Here is a 21,991-nt window from a genome sequence, read left to right as displayed (position 1 = left end):
CTGAGAGATGACTGGAGTGCAGTTTGAAGCAGAAACAAAGTGATAAGTGGTGACCCGCGGCTAATGACGTATGTGCAATGAAGACAGGGCGGACGGATTTTTAGTGGGGACCGTTCAGTCTGCGACACCGGTATCATTACCACCTCCCCTCCCCTCTCAAAAACATAAAACGACATTTAGAAATGGTTTGAATACTTTAGCAACCTCCCCAGCTGTAGTTATTTACAGACGTGCAATAAAACACTTTAGTAATTGACAGCAATTTACTATAAATCATTTATACCTAGAATTTAACTGACTCTTGTGCAGACTATTCCTCAGTATGAGCTTAACCTGATTACATTGATAACCTGGCATTAATTTGTTTCCAGTGAACACATTGAGATATGATGAAGAGCTCACATCACACCTCTGGCTTGCATTGCTTAAAAAAAAAAAAAAAAACTAGGTGCACTATTATAGGCTTTTTTTTTCTTTTTTTTTCTTTTTTATGGGGGAAGAAACTGACCAGTGGCTGGAATGAAGAGAACAAAGGAAAATACTGATTTTATGCAGCTGTGGTCCGGCAGATGATTTGGATGTGGCAGTGCTGTCAGTTTTGGTGGGAGGGACAGAGACTTGAACACAACTACTTGTGCAATGTCAAACACAGTCTTTCCAGAAGGCTGAGCTCAATTTTGTCCAGAAAAGATGAGCATCCATGTTGCCGTTCTGTTGGGAGGAGTTGATAATGCATTTACATTTTATGCTGGTATTTAATGTGTTCACAATACTTAGCCAACTGCCCCCGGAGGTGGTTTGGGCTACCAATTCAGTGAGTGTAGGACAGTACAGGGACGAGATGACAGACACATCGTCCTCAACTCTTAATTTTTTGAGAAACTCTGTCAGGTTTTGGGTCCACATGTGCTGAGTCTGCTCTTTGTAAGTGAGCATGAGGCTGAAGTTTTTTTTTACAGGTTGCCTGAACACTAAATTTAATTTTGAAAACCCCATTTAATGTATATATTTACATTATATCTTAATCAAAGATATTAAAGGATAATTAACCAAGTGTGAGGTCTGTACGGGGAAATATCGGACCGAGGGCCAGCTAGGTCAGTGCGAAGAACACCTCGGTCTGATATTTCCCCGTACAGACAACCAAACAAGGGTAATAATTTGTTTATTATATGGTTATTATATATAAACACACAAACTTACAGTATCGCCCGAATATGGAAGCTGCTGAAGGTTTCTGACTCGTAGTCAGACCCATGAAGAACTTGCTAACAGATGGTCTGGTCATTAGTTTGTAAGCTTTCAGTCTGTGCATTTTTTTCAGATGCTGTTTAAATATAACATTTCCAACTTGGTTTTTCTAATCGTGTTTTGAGCTTCCTGGTTTGTAACGAAAGTACGTGTTTCGGGCCGATTGTCATGGTATCCGGTCCTGATATGGGAGAATATCTGACTGGTAATCAGCCAATTAGAGCGTGTGTAGCGTCGCAGCCATATAATAAATTGATATATTGCCCCCCCCCCCCCCCCCCCCCCCCCCCCCACACACACACACACACACACGGCCCAATCCCACAAATGCAGTTGAAGATGAGATGAGATCTTAAACAAACATGCCCCAATCTCTGTCATATTTGAAAGTGAGTGCAGACTGGCACTCACTACCGCCTTTCAAAATTTGATCAGGATCTGATACGGATTGTGGATTTTGTGGACGTTTGAATTTAATATTGAAAAGCCTATTTGGTGTACTTTTTGTATTATATCTCAATCAAAAGTGCCTCAGTCACTCTCATTTGGCAATGAGGTCCAACCTTGCGCTCTCAATGAATAGACCAAGTTTGATTCTCATCTGATACGTATTGCGGCTTTAGAGGATATTTGATTATAAATCGAAAAGCCCTTTTGATCTATATTTTGTATTATATTTTAGCTCATGAAAAGCCACTTCTAACAGGATTTTGACCTTGAAATTTTTTTCCAAGGTAAAAAAAAATGTGGAATTGGAAACTAGTATTGGTGGTGTTGGTTTGCTTTGCCTTTTATTTGGCGTTCATGACATAAACAGTGCAATATAAATAAATAATCTGTGGGTGACAGTTCTTGATGAATATTCACTTTTTGTGTTTTTCCTTGAACAAATGCCAGTTACACTCCTCCCCCTGTTTTTGTCAGTCAACTTTGATCTCAGAATAATACCCTCAGGGCACTCGACATTCTCTGTGTCAGTCCAGGATTTGTTTTTTTGTTTTTTTAATATGTCACAGCACTAAACACAGTATGGAAAGAGCGCCATTATTTGCCTTCACTCCGACACAGTTACTTCACTTTCCTCTGAATTTCTTCTGTTTTTATTAACTTTGGGTCCATCTCTTATCATAACCACCGTGTCACCTGTCTTCCTCAAAGCGCTCTCATCATGACACCAAATGGGTGTCATCATATGGAGAAGTAGAGGAGAGGCACTATACACTCATTTTATAGTGATTGTGATTCATCAACATGTCCGTTAGGGCTGTTCATGTTATATAGTGGAAAAAATAAAAGTTGTGAGAGACTTCGGGCCACATGTTGTTTTTGTTCCACTTAGGGTTTTATAGGTGCAGACCAAATTTGAACTCAATCAGATAAGATTTAGAGGTCCCCTAGAGTGACACATTTTCCTCTCTCTCCGCTAGCAAGGCAATGTCACCCTAACGGGAGAAGACTCTGATGCCATTATTTTTCTTTTACAGGTACATGTGATGGCTTCTACAACTGCTGGCAAAAATTATGGAATCACCGGCCTCGGAGGATGTTCATTCAGTTGTTTAATTTTGTGGAAAAAAAGCAGATCACAGACATGACACAAAACTAAAGTCATTTCAAATGGCAACTTTCTGGCTTTAAGAAACACTATAAGAAATCAAGAAAAAAAGATTGTGACAGTCAGTAACGGTTACTTTTTTAGACCAAGCAGAGGAAAAAAATATGGAATCACTCAATTCTGAGGAATAAATTATGGAATCACCCTGTAAATTTCCATCCCCCAAACTAAAACCTGCATCAAATCAGATCTTCTCATTGACATTGACCCTATGCCATGACATTGATCCTATGTGTCTTATTGCAAGGAACGTTTTCACAGTTTTTGCTCTATGGCAAGATGCATTATCATCTTGAAAAATGATTTCATCATCCCCAAACATCCTTTCAATTGTCCAAAATATCAACGTAAACTTGTGCATTTATTGATGATGTAATGACAGCCATCTCCTCAGTGCCTTTACCTGACATGCAGCCCTATATCATCAATGACTGTGGAAATTTAGATGTTCTCTTCAGGCAATCATCTTTATAAATCTCATTGGAACGGCACCAAACAAAAGTTCCAGCATCATCACCTTGCCCAATGCAGATTTGAGATTCATCACTGAATATCACTTTCATCCAGTCATCCACAGTCCACGATTGCTTTTCCTTAGCCCATTGTAACCTTGTTTATTCTGTTTAGGTGTTAATGATGGCTTTCGTTTAGCTTTTCTGTATGTAAATCCCATTTCCTTTAGGCGGTTTCTTACAGTTCAGTCATAGACTTTGACTCCAGTTTCCTCCCATTCGTTCATTTGTTTTGTTGTGCATTTTTGGATTTTTGAGACATATTGCTTTGTTTTCTGTCTTGACGCTTTGATGTCTTCCTTGGTCTACCAGTATGTTTGCCTTTAACAACACCTTTCCATGTTTTTTGTATTTGGTCCTGAGTTTAGACACAGCTGACTGTGAACAACCAACATCTTTTGCAACATTGCATGATGATTTACTCTCTTTTAAGAGTTTGATAATCCTCTCCTTTGTTTCAACTGACATCTCTCATTTTGGAGCCATGATTCATGTCAGTCCACTTGGTGCAACAGCTCTCCAAGGTGTGATCACTCCTTTTTAGATGCAGACTAATGAGCAGATCTGATATGATGCAGGTGTTAGTTTTGGGAATGAAAATTTACAGGGTGATTCCATAATTTTTTCCTCGGAATTGAGTGATTCCATATTTTTTTCCTCTGCTTGGTCTAAAAAACTGTTACTGACTGCCACAATCTTTTTTTCTTGATTTCTTATAGTGTTTCTTAAAGCCAGAAAGTTGGCATTTGAAATGACTTTAGTTTTGTGTCATGTCTGTGATCTGCTTTTTTTCTACAAAATTAAACAACTGAATGAACATCCTCCGAGGCCGGTGATTCCATAATTTTTGCCAGGGGTTGTAATTGCAAAAAAAGTGGTGGTCCATTGGTCACCCAGAGGAGAACATTACTGGAATTACTACATTGGTTGTTTGAGGAAAATTGTCGCTTTGTGGGGAACCCCTAAACAATGTCCGATTACACTCAAATTTGGCACAGATCTTTTATTTTATTAATGGAACAAGAACAACATTGGCCCAAAATATTTTGTAACATTTGACATTTTGAACAGGTCTAATGTCCATGGTGGTCAGAACAAAGCTGGCTGGTACACACTTGTCACAAATCCAGTGGTGATTTTTGCACACACACTTAAGGTATGCAGAGAGCAACAACACTTCTGCACACATACATGTTAGCAACTACATAATATAAAACACAGCGAAGAGCTTTATTTTGAAATCGTGACTCCGTAAGTGTGGTACTTACCCTACCATTAGCAGGCTAATGGTGCTAAGCTAACAGTTAAAGTCGATATTATTAAAGTCTAAACAGCCTTGCACGTTAACCACATTTCTCACTGCAGCAGCTCAAAACGTTAATGGCTGAAAGCCACTGTTTGATCCGGGAGCATTTCCACAAAATATAAGAGTGAACAAATGATGCACTTGGATGGACACAGCAATTTTCCACAGTTTACGAAAACTTCCTTTTCAGTAAGTCATGGAGCTGCATAAGTCTCTCTTCTCTGTGTGTTGTACATGTAAAAATGATCTGCAGCAGCTTCCAACTCTTCAGAAAGACAAAGGGGCTGTTGCCATCCAAGCTGACTATTGCTAGATTACTGAGTATTTCACACTAAAACTCAAACTTCGTCGCTCTCTCTGAGCCTCTTTAAATAATACAACCCCTGGCAAAAATTATGGAATCAGCGGCCTCGGAGGATGTTCATTCACTTGTTTAATTTTGTAGAAAAAAAGCAGATCACAGACATGACACAAAACTAAAGTCATTTCAAATGGCAACTTTCTGGCTTTAAGAAACACTAAGAAATCAGGAAAAAAAATTGTGGCAGTCAGTAACGGTTACTTTTTTAGACCAAGCAGAGGGAAAAAAATATGGAATCACTCAATTCTGAGGAAAAAATTATGGAATCACCCTGTAAATTTTCATCCCCAAAACTAACACCTGCATCAAATCAGATCTGCTCGTTAGTCTGCATCTAAAAAGGAGTGATCACACCTTGGAGAGCTGTTGCACCAAGTAGACTGACATGAGTCATGGTCTAACACGAGAGATGTCAATTGAAACAAAGGAGAGGATTATCAAACTCTTAAAAGAGGGTAAATCATCATGCAGTGTTGCAAAAGATGTTGGTTGTTCACAGTCAGCTGTGTCTAAACTCTGGACCAAATACAAACATGGGAAGGTTGTTAAAGGCAAACATACTGGTAGACCAAGGAAGACATCAAAGCGTCAAGACAGAAAACTTAAAGCAATATGTCTCAAAAATCAAAAATGCACAACAAAACAAATGAGGAACAAATGGGAGGAAACTGGAGTCAACGTCTGTGACCGAACTGTAAGAAACTGCCTAAAGGAAATGGGATTTACATACAGAAAAGCTAAACGAAAGCCAGCAACACCTAAACAGAAAAAAACAAGGTTACAATGGGCTAAGGAAAAGCAACCATGGACTGTGGATGACTGGATGAAAGTCATATTCAGTGATGAATCTCAGATCTGCATTGGGCAAGGTGATGATGCTGGAACTTTTGTTTGGTGCCGTTCCAATGAGATTTATAAAGATGACTGCCTGAAGAGAACATGTAAATTTCCACAGTCATTGATGATATGGGGCTGCATGTCAGGTAAAGGCACTGGGGAGATGGCTGTCATTACATCATCAATAAATGCACAAGTTTACGTTGATATTTTGGACACTTATCCCATCAATTGAAAGGATGTTTGGGGATGATGAAATCATTTTTCAAGATGATAATGCATCTTGCCATAGAGCAAAAACTGTGAAAACATTCCTTGCAAAAAGACACATAGGGTCAATGTCATGGCCTGCAAATAGTCCGGATCTTAATCCAATTGAAAATCTTTGGTGGAAGTTGAAGAAAATGGTCCATGACAAGGCTCCAACCTGCAAAGCTGATCTGGCAACAGCAATCAGAGAAAGTTGGAGCCAGATTGATGAAGAGTACGGTTTGTCACTCAAGTCCATGCCTCAGAGACTGCAAGCTGTTATAAAAGCCAGAGGTGGTGCAACAAAATACTAGTGATGTGTTGAAGCGTTCTTTTGTTTTTCATGATTCCATAATTTTTTCCCCTCTGCTTGGTCTAAAAAAGTAACCGTTACTGACTGCCAGTTTTTTTTTCCTGATTTCTTACAGTGTTTCTTAAAGCCAGAAAGTTGCCATTTGAAATGACTTTAGTTTTGTGTCATTTCTGTGATCTGCTTTTTTTCTACAAAATTAAACAACTGAATGAACACCCTCTGAGGCCGGTGATTCCATAATTTTTGCCAGGGGTTGTAGATGATTGTGAATTATAAGAATATTGATAAATCACTGCTCCATATTCACCACTGGGTCAACAAAGCAATGTTAGAATAGACACTTTAAGGCACTGTGGGTTTTTTTCTTTGTAGAATTCAAATTGCTTTGTTCTCCTTCCTCTGACAGTGGATAGATGTTTAAACTAGTTCTTTTGATATAAAAGTGGTTCCATTTAATGCCTGTGTTGAAGTCAGAGTGCAGTTTTCAGGAGTAGTGTTGTTGTCAGCAGGTCATTAATGCACAATCTCTCACAGGAATTATTTCTCATCTCTGAGGGAGAGAGGGGAAAAAGGAGTGCACAGGGTGTGGAGGATACCCTGAGATGAATGTTTGCTCGCTGCTGACTGCTCTTTCAGACATGAAGTCGCTGAGCAAGATTTGAGCTGCTGCTGTTGCGTAATACTTTTCTTCTTGCTCCTTTTAGTGGTAGGAAAAAATAGGAGGGTTTTTGTGTGTTTTTCCTGTTTGTGTCACACTCTCTTACCTGTTGAGCCAGGTAGGTTTGGCGGTTTGTGACTGTGTTGCAGTGCAGATCAGATGCCAATTATTTGTTTCTCAACAAACAACCCTGAGGGAATTTCAGATTTATAAACGGCGATTCCCACTGGATCAGTGGCAGTTAGTGTCACACAACAGTAAACTCATTCACATGAAGAAATGACACGGTGGCTTTATTTTTGTGTGTGAGGCACACACTACATTTTGTGACTATGAATGTCTGCTTGTCATTCTTGTTTGTTGGGATTTTTTTTTTTTTTTAAATCTGCTGATGGTGATTTTAAAAACAAATTCAATTATGTAAGAAAATCCTGCTGACTGAAGGACATGGTTGTTACTGAGGTTCTCTGTAGTCTTCGTATTCAACGGGACATCATGTGTTTATAGTGAAAGCATGAACTGAATAGCAGTGGGCTGTTGACCGTAATGCAACCATAGCATTGGGACTGTTGTAATTATTTTATTTCCTGATCATGTGATATATATATATATATATATATATATATATATATATATATATATATATATATATATATATATATATATATATATATATATATATATATATATATATATATATATATATATATATATATATATATATATATATATATATATATATATGGACATGTGCCTGATTGTTTTTGCTGAACTTAATATTGCCTGTTATGTTTGTGTACATGCAGCCAACATGATAGCAGAAGAAAAAAACAGGATTTTCATTACATCATATGACTTGGGTGTAGTAGCTAAGTGTTCCCAACATCACCACCACAGGGCCTAATCCAAATGAACATAAGTAAAGCATATTGAGACACTTTTTGCTGGTAATTCTGCTCGTGCTGCTTCTTTTGTCTCATCTGCTCTCTGTATCAATGCTTTCACTATGGACGGGCTCACGTAGCTTCTGCACACACGTGTGCGTCCCCAGTGAAAGTGAGACTATACATACCATCATCACTCACATGCGACAATGCAGTATTAATGTGACTACATATTACAGCCACTATACTTGAGAGAAAATAAAATGAAGCAGGATGAGTGATGCGAAAAAAAACTATTTTACCTTCACCCTCTGGGATCCATGAGTATTTTTTTTAAACATACTTTCAGTAATTCCCATTTATTTCCCATTTTCCATATATTTTGTTAAACAACATGCATACAAATAAAATCTAACCCCAAAATAAAAAAAAAATACAGATAACTAACAGATTCCCCTTTTCAAGGTATTTTCTTTTAGTATAATGCCCATGTACTGCATATCAAAATGTTAAGAACAATCTCAGCTTTCACAATGTGACACATTTGTCTGGAACACTATATAGAGAAATAATTTCTCTCTACATTGAACTCTGGGTGGGGGTTTGTCTGTCTGTGTTTATCCCCTTAAGCAAGACACTGAATCACAAAATTATTCTGTCCTAGGTATGACATTAAAACATGTGTCCGGGTCTGCAGGTGGTCACCAGCCTGTGCAAATCTCCTCTCAGACTGTTGAATCCACATTTACCCAGTTTGAAGCTACATGAAAGTGGTGACTGCTGTGGCAGTAAAGTGTCATCCCATGGGGATGCAGCGTTTTGCGACAGTGTGCAACTACAGTGCATGCTCCTCAGCTTGACTATTAACTGTAATGTGATTCAAAATAATTGCAATTTTAGTAATGGCCACTTCTTAGACTGATGATTACTAGAACAATAAATGCACAGACTAGAAGGCCACATGTTTATCAAAGTGAAGCATACTTTTTGAATCTGAAAACACGCGACCCACAAACCTATTTATTCATGAGAAGTATAGCTGGAGAATCGGAGCCAAAATATGAAAATCAGGGCAGCAGCTGATGTCAATGTGCTGTCATTTGGCAGTAGAATTCTCCGAGGTGAATGCTAAATGTAAGTGAAGCCAGACACAATTATTTCTGTAATATATTTACTTAATGAGTTAAAAACTAAAGCGCAAATTGCAAATAGTAGAGATAAATATTAATTTAAGATAGCCCCAAGGTTATTCAGAATGTTTGCATAATTTATTAAAGCAAGCATTAAAAGAAATTTAAAGGAATATTAAAAAGTTCATAGAAATCACCAGAAGCTTTTATAAGCTGTGTGTGCTTAATTTGAACATAAATATGATAAATGTCACTGCACAGGGGTAGCCATCGTACTTTCAAATAGCACACAAACAATTTTTTTATTCCAAACATTGTTTCAAAGAGCCAACTCTGAGATGTCACTTTAAAATAAAGAAAACTATATCTTAAGTTGTTAGTCCTCAACTGTTCAAATTGTTTTCAGTTGATGGTTTGGAGGGGACACGTGGCCTTTCTGTGATTCTAATTTCCTGTGTTTTATTCTCTCCTCCTCACTGCATAGCTTACTGGCGGTTCTGGCTTTGTGTCTCTGTTGTATATGAGCTGTTTCTCATCTTCATCCTATTCCAGGTGAGTGTGCTGATGCTGATACCGTAATGAGCAGAAATACTCGGTTCCATTTATGTATTCAAACTTAATGCAAGGTGAAGTGTGTGTGAATACATTAGCAAAGGAAAAATGTATAAAATCAATACTTGGTGTACATAAATTAAACCTGGTGCTTCACAGGACCCATGACTCTTCAGGGGTAGAGAAATCCACTGGTCTGAGGTCACAGACCAGTTATTTTTGGTCTATGTCTATTAGATATTTGCCCCTGCTAGACTGATGTCTAGTTAAAAATCTTGTTGACACCCCCCCCCCCCCCCCCCCAAACTTGCGCCTTACATAGCTGAGCCATTCGTAGATTACAACAGTTTTGTATAGAGAGCCGTCCAGCCTTCATTTGGACAGTCAATTTTCAAAAAACAGGGTTGATAAAGTCGTGGACGACTTGCTGAAAGCTGTTTAAAATGCAGAGTTTTTCGAACGAGCTGTCTGTGTGTGTGCGGAGCTGCTCAGTCAGCTGGTGCTCACACAGGCAGGGAGAGTGCGATTGGGGGGTGGGGGCGGGTGAACGGAGCAGTATCTCAATGCGCAGGTTGTTACATTAAGTGGGTGAGAACTCTGAACTTTAATAAGCTTTTATTTTTTAAAAGTATTTATTTTAGATCATGAGTTAATGTAGTTGTTTTATGTTCAAGCACAAAACATGACTGAGGAGGAGGAAAAAAAAACAGGATGAATTCCATCAACACACTAAAATGAATTCCAGTCAGAATAAAAATATTACCTGCTAATTTATTTTTCAGTTATTATTTATTTGAATTGAATTTATTAGACACCCATACATAACAGAAATTCACTCATATACAAACAACCAAACTCATAACAGAAAAGTCAAAGGCGAAAAGAAATATAAAAAAATAAACAAAATACATGGTGCCTAAAGTCGTAGGCAGCTATATGTTTTATTTCGAAGTAAGTTACCTCTTATTTAAAAAAAATGGGGAGTCAGATCAGCCTGTTTTGTTCTATTCCATTTATACCAAAGTTTTCCTGCACATGTTTGTGTATTTTTTTTCCTTCTTTATAAGAGTTTGGTGTTTACATTCGTTCTACAAAGTTTTAAAAAAAACAATAAAATGTTAACACTTTTCTTTATAGCAGTTCTGTAATTTTAGACTTGCAACTTGGGACTGTATGTAAAATGAAGATAAAAATAAAAATCCTGCACTATTCCTAGTTTCTCCACTCACACCCACAGAAGCCAAATGTTCTTGGTGGCTTCCCTCACTTGTCTCCTGTTTTATTATTGCTGTTAAAAGCTCACCCTGCATCCCACAATCAAGTGGTATGTGTCTTTGTTTTCAGGACAACCTGTGCTTTCAGAATATTTATCCTATAGTGGTGTTTTATAAGTGTAATAAAGGTTTACAATCAAAAATAAGAAAGGAAAAAATAAAGCAGAAAATTTTCACACACATTTATTCAAAACACACAGCAAACTATAATAAACAACTATTTTGGCACTTTATAAAGGTAGTTTGGGTTCTTGTACAAAATAATGGTTCTAACAATAAACACATGCAGCTTTTGAACAATATATACAAAATGGTCTTGCATTTTGTTTGTCTTTATGCCACATCTCAAAGCAATTTCTGTCTATTACACAAAGGCTTACAACACAAACTTTTTACTTCCATGGAGTTTGACTCCCTCTTGGAACGTGTTCCTGCACTGTAAACAACCTATCTTCACAGTTTGAGGCCCTATTAACACCCCCCCCCCCCCCCATTCATATGCACAACGCTGCACTTTTACGCATGGAGCCAGCAGCCAGAGAGCTATAAGCGAAGTGCGCAACACATCTGCGCATGCGTGGGTCAAACGGAGTCAAAAATTCCAGCTACCAAACTAACATCGCTACCATTGAATTTCGTATACAGTAGCATTAGCAGATTATGATAGTCCTCTAATGCTACCGTAAGGAAAGGAAAGTTCCGTAAGGGCAGTGTCTCAATGTTAAGATTGTCCGTAAGGGACAATCTTAACTTTACGTAAGGAAAGTTAAGATTGTTTCAAAGACTTTAAGCCTTAAGCGATGCATACAATAATGACAGGTGCGCATCGTGCTGTTTTCAAATGCTCGAACGGAATTTATAGGTTTGAAATTTGGCTGAAAACGCATGATTGCAAGGCTCCACCGAGTCCACCCAAAGATGGAAAGAAGAAATGTGGTTGTAAACCTCCATTCGTTCTACACAATTTCCCCACAGAAAAGAAATATCCAGATGGACCTAAAAGACGGACTAAAATTGTAAGTTTCTTGCACACATTTATTTTGTCAATATCCTGAAACCGTACCGAATTATAATGTGGTTGATGGCGCCGTTTTCGTGCATCGGCTTATGACTGTAATGTCATGACATGAATGACGTGGCGCGTAATACTGACATGTTCTATAAACGAACTGCATGCATCCACATATTGTATGTCTGTCAACTTATCAAAACAAACGTGACACCAAAGAGGTTATATGTGAGACCCACCTTCCTTATAGTCATTATAAAGCCAGTGGAGTAGCGATTTCTCATCCCTGCTTAGCAAATATTCTGCAAAATCCACGGTTTCAGACTCTGGACTTCGTCTAACCATCTGTCAGTTGGCTTCAAGGGGTCAGTAATTTGTTGGTCTCAAACTATCAATAAGGACCGGGAATCATTTTCGACAGCAGCTCTCTTTTCCTCCTTTGTCAACACCAACACTAGATTCTGTACCGATGTAACACACGCAAGGGCAGCCAGCTCTTCTGTCCGTTTCTCTCTACTGCCGTACGCAGTCCTGGTTGTAACAGGCAAGCCGAGGTGCTTACAAAAATGCTTTAAATCGTCAACTTTCCAGCAGTTGAAATGGTCCAAATCATAGCACTCCTCGCTGCTTTCCCCATCTTTGAATGTGGATCGCGAGCCGAAAAATTTAGCGTACCCATAATGCACCACATGGCCCAAGATGCGCACTTCGCTTATTCAAACAGCATTCACATCCCAAAGAGTAACACATTGCTGCTCTTAACAATCTTTGGCCTACCACGTGAGATTGCTCTGCCCTACGATTGGATATTGGAAAGCCATGTGACGGTGAACCAATTCCGATTGGACACTCACATTGCGTACGTCATCACACAGCTTCTATTAGGACTACAAGCCTGTTGAATGGCTGAAACGAAAGTTTGAAGAGTGTACTTTCAGCAAAAAAAGTAAGTTTCTATCTAATGTCATTAAAAAACGGCGTATCATTTAATAAAACTTGCAGGGTGCCGTCTTATACGACGGTGCCAACCCCTGAGGGTTAAAGAAGGTGAACCATTTGGAGGTCACATAGAAAAATAACTTAGAAACCTTAACTGTATTAATTTGATTGTTTTTACTCATTTTCCAAGAACATTTAAGACGTTCATCTTTATTTTAAGAGGTGTGTGTGTGTTGTAGTAGGTATAAATTGAAATGATATTTAATTAAATACATTGAAATGGCACCACCTGCATACCGCAGGAACTTGATTATGTTATGATAGATATAGGTCAGTCTTTGATCTGAAAGTCATAAGTTCTGGATACAATTGATTAAACGGCTGTCTTCAGCTGGACACAAGACAAACAACTGGTGTAATGTTTACAGATGTATTTACATATTTACAGGTACAAACAAATGTGACTGATTTTGATAATGTGGGTAATCATTCATAGTTTTATTACTGAGATGATATGTTAATGAGACATGAAAAGTAAGTAAGAACAAGGCATTAAATATAGAGATTAATAAGAATAAATCTGGTTGCAATTTAGCTGTGAATTTTGAGTTCATGAATCATTGTTGTTAAGAAACTTAAAGAAAGCCACTTTGTATCAATGACAGCAAAGACCATCAGAACAGTTGAAGGTTCACTTATCTGGGTCCTTTGGATTGGGCAGATTGACAAGGTTTGGTCCAATCTGCATCAGTCATTTGCTGGCCTTCTTTAATTGATTTGCTAAATCCACCCAGTTTCCGAGATGACTACAAGCATGTATCTAGCTCATTTTTCCAGCAGGGTCGAATGTGATAGTTCGGCAGTTCCATAGAAGCTAGGTTCACTGACCGACCCAGGATGAAGGTTTCAGTGTTTGCTCTCAAAAATGTTTTGACGTCTTTCAGAACATGTAGAAAATAAAATTGAAGTGTGTGTTAAAATTTAGAAAAAAGGAAGTTGTGGAGAAAAATGGAAGTTAATCAAACAACTTTTGGCATTGAGTGGAAAATGAAAAATTTGGAGACTCGCAGATTCACTCTTAATTTGAATAGCTCGGCTCTGAAGCTTGGGTAAGTTGACTCATGCCTTAAAAGTTATTAAAAACTGGTGCAACAACCAAAGTTGCTGAACAAAGAAACACAATGAAACAAAAGCCATGAACTAAGCCTAAGTAGTACAAAAAAACAAAAACAAATGGAGAAGAAGTTCAAGGGGAAAAAACATCCAGGGCCACTAGCCCAGGAGAAAGAGAAGTGTGTGGAAGAGAGCATTCCTTTGTTTCAGGGTCATGTTAGAGGGTAAGCGCATGGTCATAAGCTCCGCCCACTTAGCCTCAGGTTTCTCCTAAAGAAAGTTATTTGAAAAACATACCAAATACAGTAAAAGGCATATACCTTCTTACCTCTTTGGCTAACAAAGTATAAGATGGCTGAGTCATCTTCTAACAATCCTAGAGAAGGTAAGTGATTACCGGAAACACTGTTTTCACCATGACAGTTCATTAATAATTCAACTAATAACATGTAAACATGGACCAAGAGTTATAAAAGGAATACTCAACATCACATTCTAGAAAGGTATAACAGATTAAATTGCAGTGTAAATTTTATGTTTGGTTAGTAATAAACAGGAAAGAAATTACAATTTCTCCCTCTTCTTTGTTCAAATATATTCATGTACTGAGAGGTCTATGTTGTTCCCAACAGGAGGTATAAAGGGATACTCATGACAGGAGGTAATCTGTAATTATAAAGCAGTCTTGCCCCTTGCCATTGCAAATTAATATCGGCTGGTTCGATCAATCAACATTTACTTATATAGCCAATTACAGCAGCCAGACAGTGTCCAAACTGCTTTACAGTAAAATCATAGAACAAGAATTCAGACAAATAAAACGAGAGTTACGAATGTAACTACGGTTCTATGAATTCCGGATGACCGCCAGAGGGCGGTGCTTTAGCACCTGGATAACTACATGTGCGCAGCACAGAGGTCAAGAATATATACCAACAAAGTCACGCCATTGAATGTGACCTGGGTGACGTCACTGGTTGTCTTTATATACCAGACGCACCCAGCACTCATTTCTTTTCGGAATGAAGTCGCAAGACTCTGAGTGACAAGCAATTCTGGCGGTCATCCGGAATTCATAGAACCGTAGTTACATTCGTAACTCTCGTTCTATTTCATTCCTCCTGACCGCTAGAGGGTGGTGCTTTAGCACCTGGATGACTTAATACCAACAAGGTCACGAAGAGTCACACTCACCTTGCATCAGCAGTGGGGAGTGGAGGCAGACAACACGGCCGAAGTCACAGCAGGAGGAGCAGCCACATTCAGTCTGTAATAGCGGGTGAAGGTACAGGACGAAGCCCACATAGCAGCAGCACAAATATCACTCGAAGGGACACCTCTCAGTGCAGCTCAGGAGGTGGACACCCCTCTGGTGGAATGGCACGTAACCTTAGGAGGCTGAAGACCTCTGGATCTGTATACTTGTAAAATGGCATCCACGACCCAATGTGAGAGTCGCTGCTTTGAGACAGCACAGCCTCTTTTGTGATCACCATAACACACAAACGGCATCCGTTTTCCGGATCCGGCAGTCGCACTAATGTACTGCTTCAACATTCGGACAGGACACAGGGAACCTGAAACAGATAATCCTGGATCAGAATGCGGGACATACACAGCCAAGGAAACTGACTGGTTAACATGAAAAGTTGAAATTCTCTTGGGTAAAAAGGACGGATTAGGCCACAGCGTAACCCCATATCCGTCAGAATTCCATCGCAAACAGTCCCCAGCGACTGATAGGGCATGGAGCTCTCCCACCCACTTAGCCGAAGACAGTGCAAGTAGAATGGCAGTCTTCACTGACACCCATCTAAGATTAGCACTTTCAACTGGTTCGAAAGGGGATAAGCTTAAACCCTCCAGGACTAGAGGATGGTCCCACGAAGGTACGCGTGCAAGCCTTGGAGGCCGCAAACGTAGAGCACCTTTCAAAAAACGACACACTAAGAGGTGTGAACCCACTGACCGGCCATCAACGTAGATGTGCCGGGCAGAGATTGCAGCAACATAAACCTTCAAGGTAGCGACAAAGTCCTTTCCCCAGCAGTTCTTGTAAATATTTGAGGAGAATAGGCACAGGGCAATGCTCCGGGTCTAACTTTTTCACCGCGCAAACAGCTTCCATCTGTTGTCATACAAAGCCCTGGTAGAAGCAGCACGTGAATTAAGGATAGTCTGAACATCAGCCTGGTCACAAGAACTTAACAAGGAGTCTGGCCCCTCAACGGCCACACATACAGTTGAAGGCCTTCTGGGTGAGGGTGCCAAATCCTCCCCTGTAGCTGTAACAACAAATCCTTCCTCTCCGGGAGAGCCCAAGGTTCTCCCTCGAGGAGTTTGTAAATCATGGGAAACCAAATCCTCCCAGGCCAGAATGGAGCAACCAGCAGCACCCTGTGGCTGCTCTGATCTATCCTGTGCAGTGTCAACATCAGCAGCGGGAGAGGAGGGAAGGCATAAAGGAGGCAATCCGGCCACGGGTGAGCCAATGCATCCTGCCCCAGTGGGCTGTCTGGTTCCAAGAGGGAGTACCATCGTGGGCAATGTGTCGAGGTGCTTGAAGCGAAAAGGTCCACTTCCACTGCACCATATTTCTGCCAGATCATTTGGACCACAATCGGGTTCAGTCGCCACTCTCCCAGTGGTGGTTTCTGTCTGGAGAGTAAATCCAGTGCGCTGTTCTGTACACCGGGCAGATGAACTGCTCTGACACTCTGAAGGCGAGGCAACGCCCATAAGAGAAGCTTCCGAGTTTCTGCCAATGAGTGATTGGACCTGGTGCCCCCCTGATGGTTTATGTGATAGACTGTTGACGTGTTGTCCGACCGGACAAGAACATGTCTTCCTCTCAGGGCCTGGAGGAAATGCTTGAGAGCCAGTCGCACAGTGCGAAGCTCCAGCACGTTTATGTGTTGGAGTCTCTCCTGAGGACTCAAGACACCCCTCACCATCCTGTGATTCCACACGGCCCCCCAACCTTTGAGTGATGCATCTGTAACAACCACCTCTCGGCGAGAAGGAACAGAGCCTAGAGGGACACCCTTGCAGATGAAGTCCACGTTCCCCCAGGGTTTGAGGTGCAGAAGGCACTAGTTGGAGAGTCGTACAAGCCTGTGCTGATGCAACTTTGAGTTGAGGCCTAGGTTGTTGATCCAAATCTGTAGGGGACATAAGAACAGAAGTCCCAAAGGTACCACTAGCGACATTGCAGTCAATTTTCCCATCAACTGGAGCAGCAAACCAAAAGGCAGCGTCACAGCCCATTGAATATGTGAGACGAGACGAATTACATCGTCCACTCTCTGCGGGGATGGCGATGCAGTCATAGTCAGGGAGTTGATGGCAATGCAGATGAAGGTCGTTTGTTGACTGGGAACAAGAGAACACTTTGCAAAGTTCACTGTGAGTCCTAAATGAGAGACATGGTTAGTAGAAGAGCTGTGTCGTTGTGCGCCTGTCCCTGAGTCGGAGCGCAGACAAGCCAATCGTCTAATTAGGGTAGGATTCTTAATCCAAGAGCTTGCAGTGGGGCTAGTGCTGCAGCCATACATCTGGTAAATGTACGAGATGCGAGAGAGAGGCCGAAAGGAAGCACCCTGAACTGGTATGCCTGACCTTCGAAAGCAAAGTGGAGAAACTGCCTGTGATGAGGCGCCACTGGCACATGGAAGTAGGCGTCTTTTAAGTTGACACTTGTGAACCAGTCTCCTGGTGTGATAGTTTGAAGGACGTCTACGTTTAGGGCGTTGTAGGGCAGCAGACTGCACCGAGTCGGAAACAACAGTCCTCCTCACCTCATTGAACTTTGGAGGACGACATCTGAACTGAATTCTGTAACCTTCGAACAAGGTCGAAATGACCCATGGGTCTTGAACTTGAGCCTTCCAGTGGCTGAGGTGATTTCGTGAAAAATGGCTGGGGGCCAAACATTGGCAATCAGACCCGACCACCTCTGCCTCGCATCCCTAGGACCTCTGGGCGCAGTTACTGGAAGCTCTGTGAAACCGTTCAGTTCTCAGGGGTCAGCCCGTAGGCTCACGAAAGGCAGGCTGCTGGGAGAGCTGGCCCTCAACTGCAAAAGCACGTACAGCTCTGGGAGTCGGCGGAAGCCTGGATGTAGAGCGAAAAGCTGTAGCACGTCTGACTAGCTGAGGTCTGGAACACCGGTGTAGGTCAACAAACTGTTGCCGAGATTCATTAGCCTCAACAGCATGCTCCAAAGCTTGTTGGCCCGCAGGTCCAAATACTTGGCCTGGAAGAACCGGCAGCGAACGGAGTGTGCCTCTGCAGGATTCGGACAGGGGGGACTGCGCAAGCCACACTTGACGTCTAGTGATGGTAAGGGTTGACATCAGTCTGCCAAGCTCTCTGGACATATAAGCAAAGGTTTGGAGTGAGGCATCACTAAGACTTTGCGTAGCATCATCAACCTCTGCCTCCCTCAAAGACTTTGAGAGGGCAAGGGCTAAATGGGACAGTGAGTTGCTTAGGCGACCGATGCGAGCAGCTATGTCATAGCTTTTGGTGAGGAGGTCATCAGTGACCCTACACTGAGGATGTGGGCAGCGGGCATCCGGCCGAGCAGCATCAGCTGGAGCCACAACCAGGTTCGCAATAATGCTGTCAACGGCGGGCATACGGTTCAGACCATACTGCGCCGAATCACACATAGAGCTAAGGGCTCTGCAGTCCTGTGATAGATGGGTCAATGATTTGGGGTCAACATCAGTGGAGCTCCTCCATATAACAACAACAGGAACTGTCACTGCATCCCTAGGCTGTAGATTCAGCAAACTCAGAAGTCGTTTAGACCTTTTCAGCCAAAGCATGGTCATGAGTAACCTTCTTAGCAGAAGGGGCTCCTGCATGTGGGCGTTTACGGCGCTTTGGTTCCTTCCTGGGGCTGGAGGCCAAAGTCGCACTAGATATACCACTTTCCAATGCCGCAAGTCTAGCAGATCTCTCTGCCAGTGGCATGCTGGCACAATTAAGGCAGGCATCGCCAGTCAGGGCTTCCCTCAGGTGTCCGATCCCAAGACACGAGGGGCAAAACATATGTCCATCATCTGGGCTCAAGGGAGCCAAACAGGTACTACAGCCATGCAACAAAGGCCCTGTCAACATTGTGGACTGCGTGCAGATGGCTAACGCAAGGTTGATGGTTACAAATGGAAAAGACAAAGCGTGAATCACACGCAGTGTAAATAGTAACACGAGGCGCGGAGCGTGAAGCACTCCAGCCGCAGACTCGACACGAGGCGCGGAGCGTGAAGCACTCCAGCCGCAGACTCGACACGAGGCGCGGAGCGTGAAGCACTCCAGCCGCAGACTCGACACGAGGCGCGGAGCGTGAAGCACTCCAGCCGCAGACTCGACACGAGGCGCGGCGCGTGAAGCACTCCAGCCGCAGACTCGACACGAGGCGCGGCGCGTGAAGCACTCCAGCCGCAGACTCGACACGAGGCGTGGAGCGTGAAGCACTCACAGCCGCAGACTCGACACGAGGCGCGGAGCGTGAAGCACTCACAGCCGCAGACTCGACACGAGGCGCGGAGCGTGAAGCACTCACAGCCGCAGACTCGACACGAGGCGCGGAGCGTGAAGCACTCACAGCCGCAGTCTCGACACGAGGCGTGGAGCGTGAAGCACTCACAGCCGCAGACTCGACACGAGGCGCGGAGCGTGAAGCACTCACAGCCGCAGACTCGACACGAGGCGCGGAGCGTGAAGCACTCACAGCCGCAGACTCGACACGAGGCGCGGAGCGTGAAGCACTCACAGCCGCAGACTCGACACGAGGCGCGGAGCGTGAAGCACTCACAGCCGCAGTCTCGACACGAGGCGCGGAGCGTGAAGCACTCACAGCCGCAGACTCGACACGAGGCGCGGAGCGTGAAGCACTCACAGCCGCAGACTCGACACGAGGCGCGGAGCGTGAAGCACTCACAGCCGCAGTGCTAAACACTTAGAGCAACGACGACAACACTAGCTGCTAGCGGAGCTGTTAAACTTAGCAAATGGCGGCAGTGCAGACGAAGTACTTCAAGGAGTGGAAAACACTCACGGCAAGCCCAACACAGTACATTATACTGGTTCTGATACACACACTACAACGTAGTTAATGGGGTTAGTGACACAACTAAACAAATAGCCAGCTTTCATCGAAACAACACAGCTAATGTGCACAGAGGAACATACCCAGCAGGGCAGCGGCGAAGGCGTGCACCCGGCGTTTAGGAAGGTGTACTCACGACAGGCATCAAAGAATACAAAAAACAGTGAAGCCGTGTCTCGCAGCCTCTGGAGGACGTGTGCAGTGCACGTAGCTCCAACCGAAGGTGGGTTGCGAGGCTACAAGCGAGAGCGGCAATCGCAGCTAAATGCGTTCTCAACCTCTAAGAATGCGAGAATGTAGAAAAGAAGTGAGCGCTGGGTGCATCTGGTATATAAAGACAACCAGTGACGTCACCCAGGTCACATTCAATGGCTTGACTTTGTTGGTATATATTCTCGACCGCTGTGCTGCACACATGTAGTTATCCAGGTGCTAAAGCATCGCCCTCTGGCGGTCAGGAGGAATGAAATAGAACAAACATACATGATTCAGCCCCAACTCATGGCCTATAAAAAGGTGTCTCATTACCAAGGTGTCACACAAGAAACATCTCATGATGGGTAAAAGCAAAGAGCTCTCTCAAGATATCTGCAGCCTTATTGTTTCGGGTGGGGGGGAGAACTGATGACATTGGTTGCAGAAGGATTTCTAAACTTCTGAATGTTCCAGTGGGCACTGTTGGGGCCATAATCCGAAAGTGGAAAAAACATAATTTCACCATAAACCAGCCACGACCGGGTGCTCCTCGCATGATTTCTGACAGAGGAGTGAAAAAGTTATCAGAAGAGTTGTCCAAGAGCCAAGGACCATTTTTGGAGAGCAACTGAACAATTGTCTCAAAGAAAATAATAACTAAGGCACCCAACCACCATGACCTGTATACACACTCACCACGCACGACTCCATTGCAGAAGAGAAAGCATGTTGAAGCTCATTTAAAGTTTGCTGTGCAACATTTAGACAAGCCTGTGAAATACTGGAGCAATATATTCTGGTCAGATGATATCAAAATTGAACTCTTTGGATGCCATAATACACACCATTTTTGGAGGTCAAATGGTACTGTACATCACTCCAAAACACCATACCAACAGTGAAGTTTGGAGGTGAGAACATAATGGTGTGGAGCTGTTTTTCAGCTGGCGACACTGACAAAGTTCATATAATTGAAGGAAGAATGAATGGAAAAATGTACTGAGACATTCTTGATAAAAATCTATAAGTATGATGAAGATGAAAAGAGGGTGGACATTTCAGCAAGACAATGATCCCAAACACACAGCCAAGGAAACTCTCAGCTGGTTTCACAGAATGAAAATAAAGCTGCTAGAATGACCCAGCCGGACTTCCGGTGGCGCCAGAGCTGAGATGACAGCGTAAAATCTGAGCTCCTGTATCAGCTTAGCTTTTTCCCCACTCAATATTATAAAATTCACTTATGCTTTAAAAATCCACTTGCAAGAATGAGTGTGGACAAATCCAAGAAAGCAAAGACGACTATGAAAGCGCGAGAAACTGAGGGAAAGACGAGTGATGGTGAGAAACACGGAGGAGCACATGGCGGGGATGAATGCTTGGACACAATCCGAGAAGCAGTGAGTGCAGCAGTGGCTAAAGGAATGGAAGACCTAAGAACCGAGCTCAAAAAGGACCTCCAAGAATTTAGTAAGTGCTTCAGAGAAGATATTAAAAAGCAAATGGACGAATTCACTTCCGAAATTCATACAAAACTTCAAGATGTGACAAGTCAGATTGAAGATGTTACCGAACGAGTTGGAGAGATTGAGCATAGCATGGCGGACGCGGAGCGGTGGGATAATGCTGTTAAGGATACGCTAACTCAGCTGTTGGAAAACCAGCGAACGCTGCA

At 42.4% G+C, this 21,991-nt stretch overlaps 1 protein-coding gene and 1 long non-coding RNA gene across 2 annotated transcripts in view; one reads left to right on the top strand and one right to left on the bottom strand.

The window, feature by feature from the left end:
- Positions 1 to 21,991, top strand: part of ptdss2 (phosphatidylserine synthase 2) — an 87,936-nt gene that overhangs the window by 21,469 nt on the left and 44,476 nt on the right. The window contains exon 5 of the mRNA XM_034176012.1: positions 9,601 to 9,668. Coding sequence (XP_034031903.1) covers positions 9,601 to 9,668 — 68 coding nt within the window. The remainder of the gene's footprint in view (positions 1 to 9,600; positions 9,669 to 21,991) is intronic.
- LOC117515450 lies at positions 6,237 to 21,061 on the bottom strand. The gene is made up of 3 exons (XR_004562153.1): positions 20,975 to 21,061; positions 18,675 to 18,680; positions 6,237 to 6,247 (listed from the first exon to the last, which is right to left on the bottom strand). It is a non-coding gene; the product is annotated as an uncharacterized LOC117515450 (long non-coding RNA).

The sequence above is a fragment of the Thalassophryne amazonica genome, chromosome 8, assembly GCF_902500255.1.
Source record: "Thalassophryne amazonica chromosome 8, fThaAma1.1, whole genome shotgun sequence".
NCBI classification, from domain to species: domain Eukaryota; kingdom Metazoa; phylum Chordata; class Actinopteri; order Batrachoidiformes; family Batrachoididae; genus Thalassophryne; species Thalassophryne amazonica.
The sequence above is the reverse complement of the archived record's forward strand: the minus strand, read 5'-3'. Positions and strand labels throughout refer to the sequence as shown.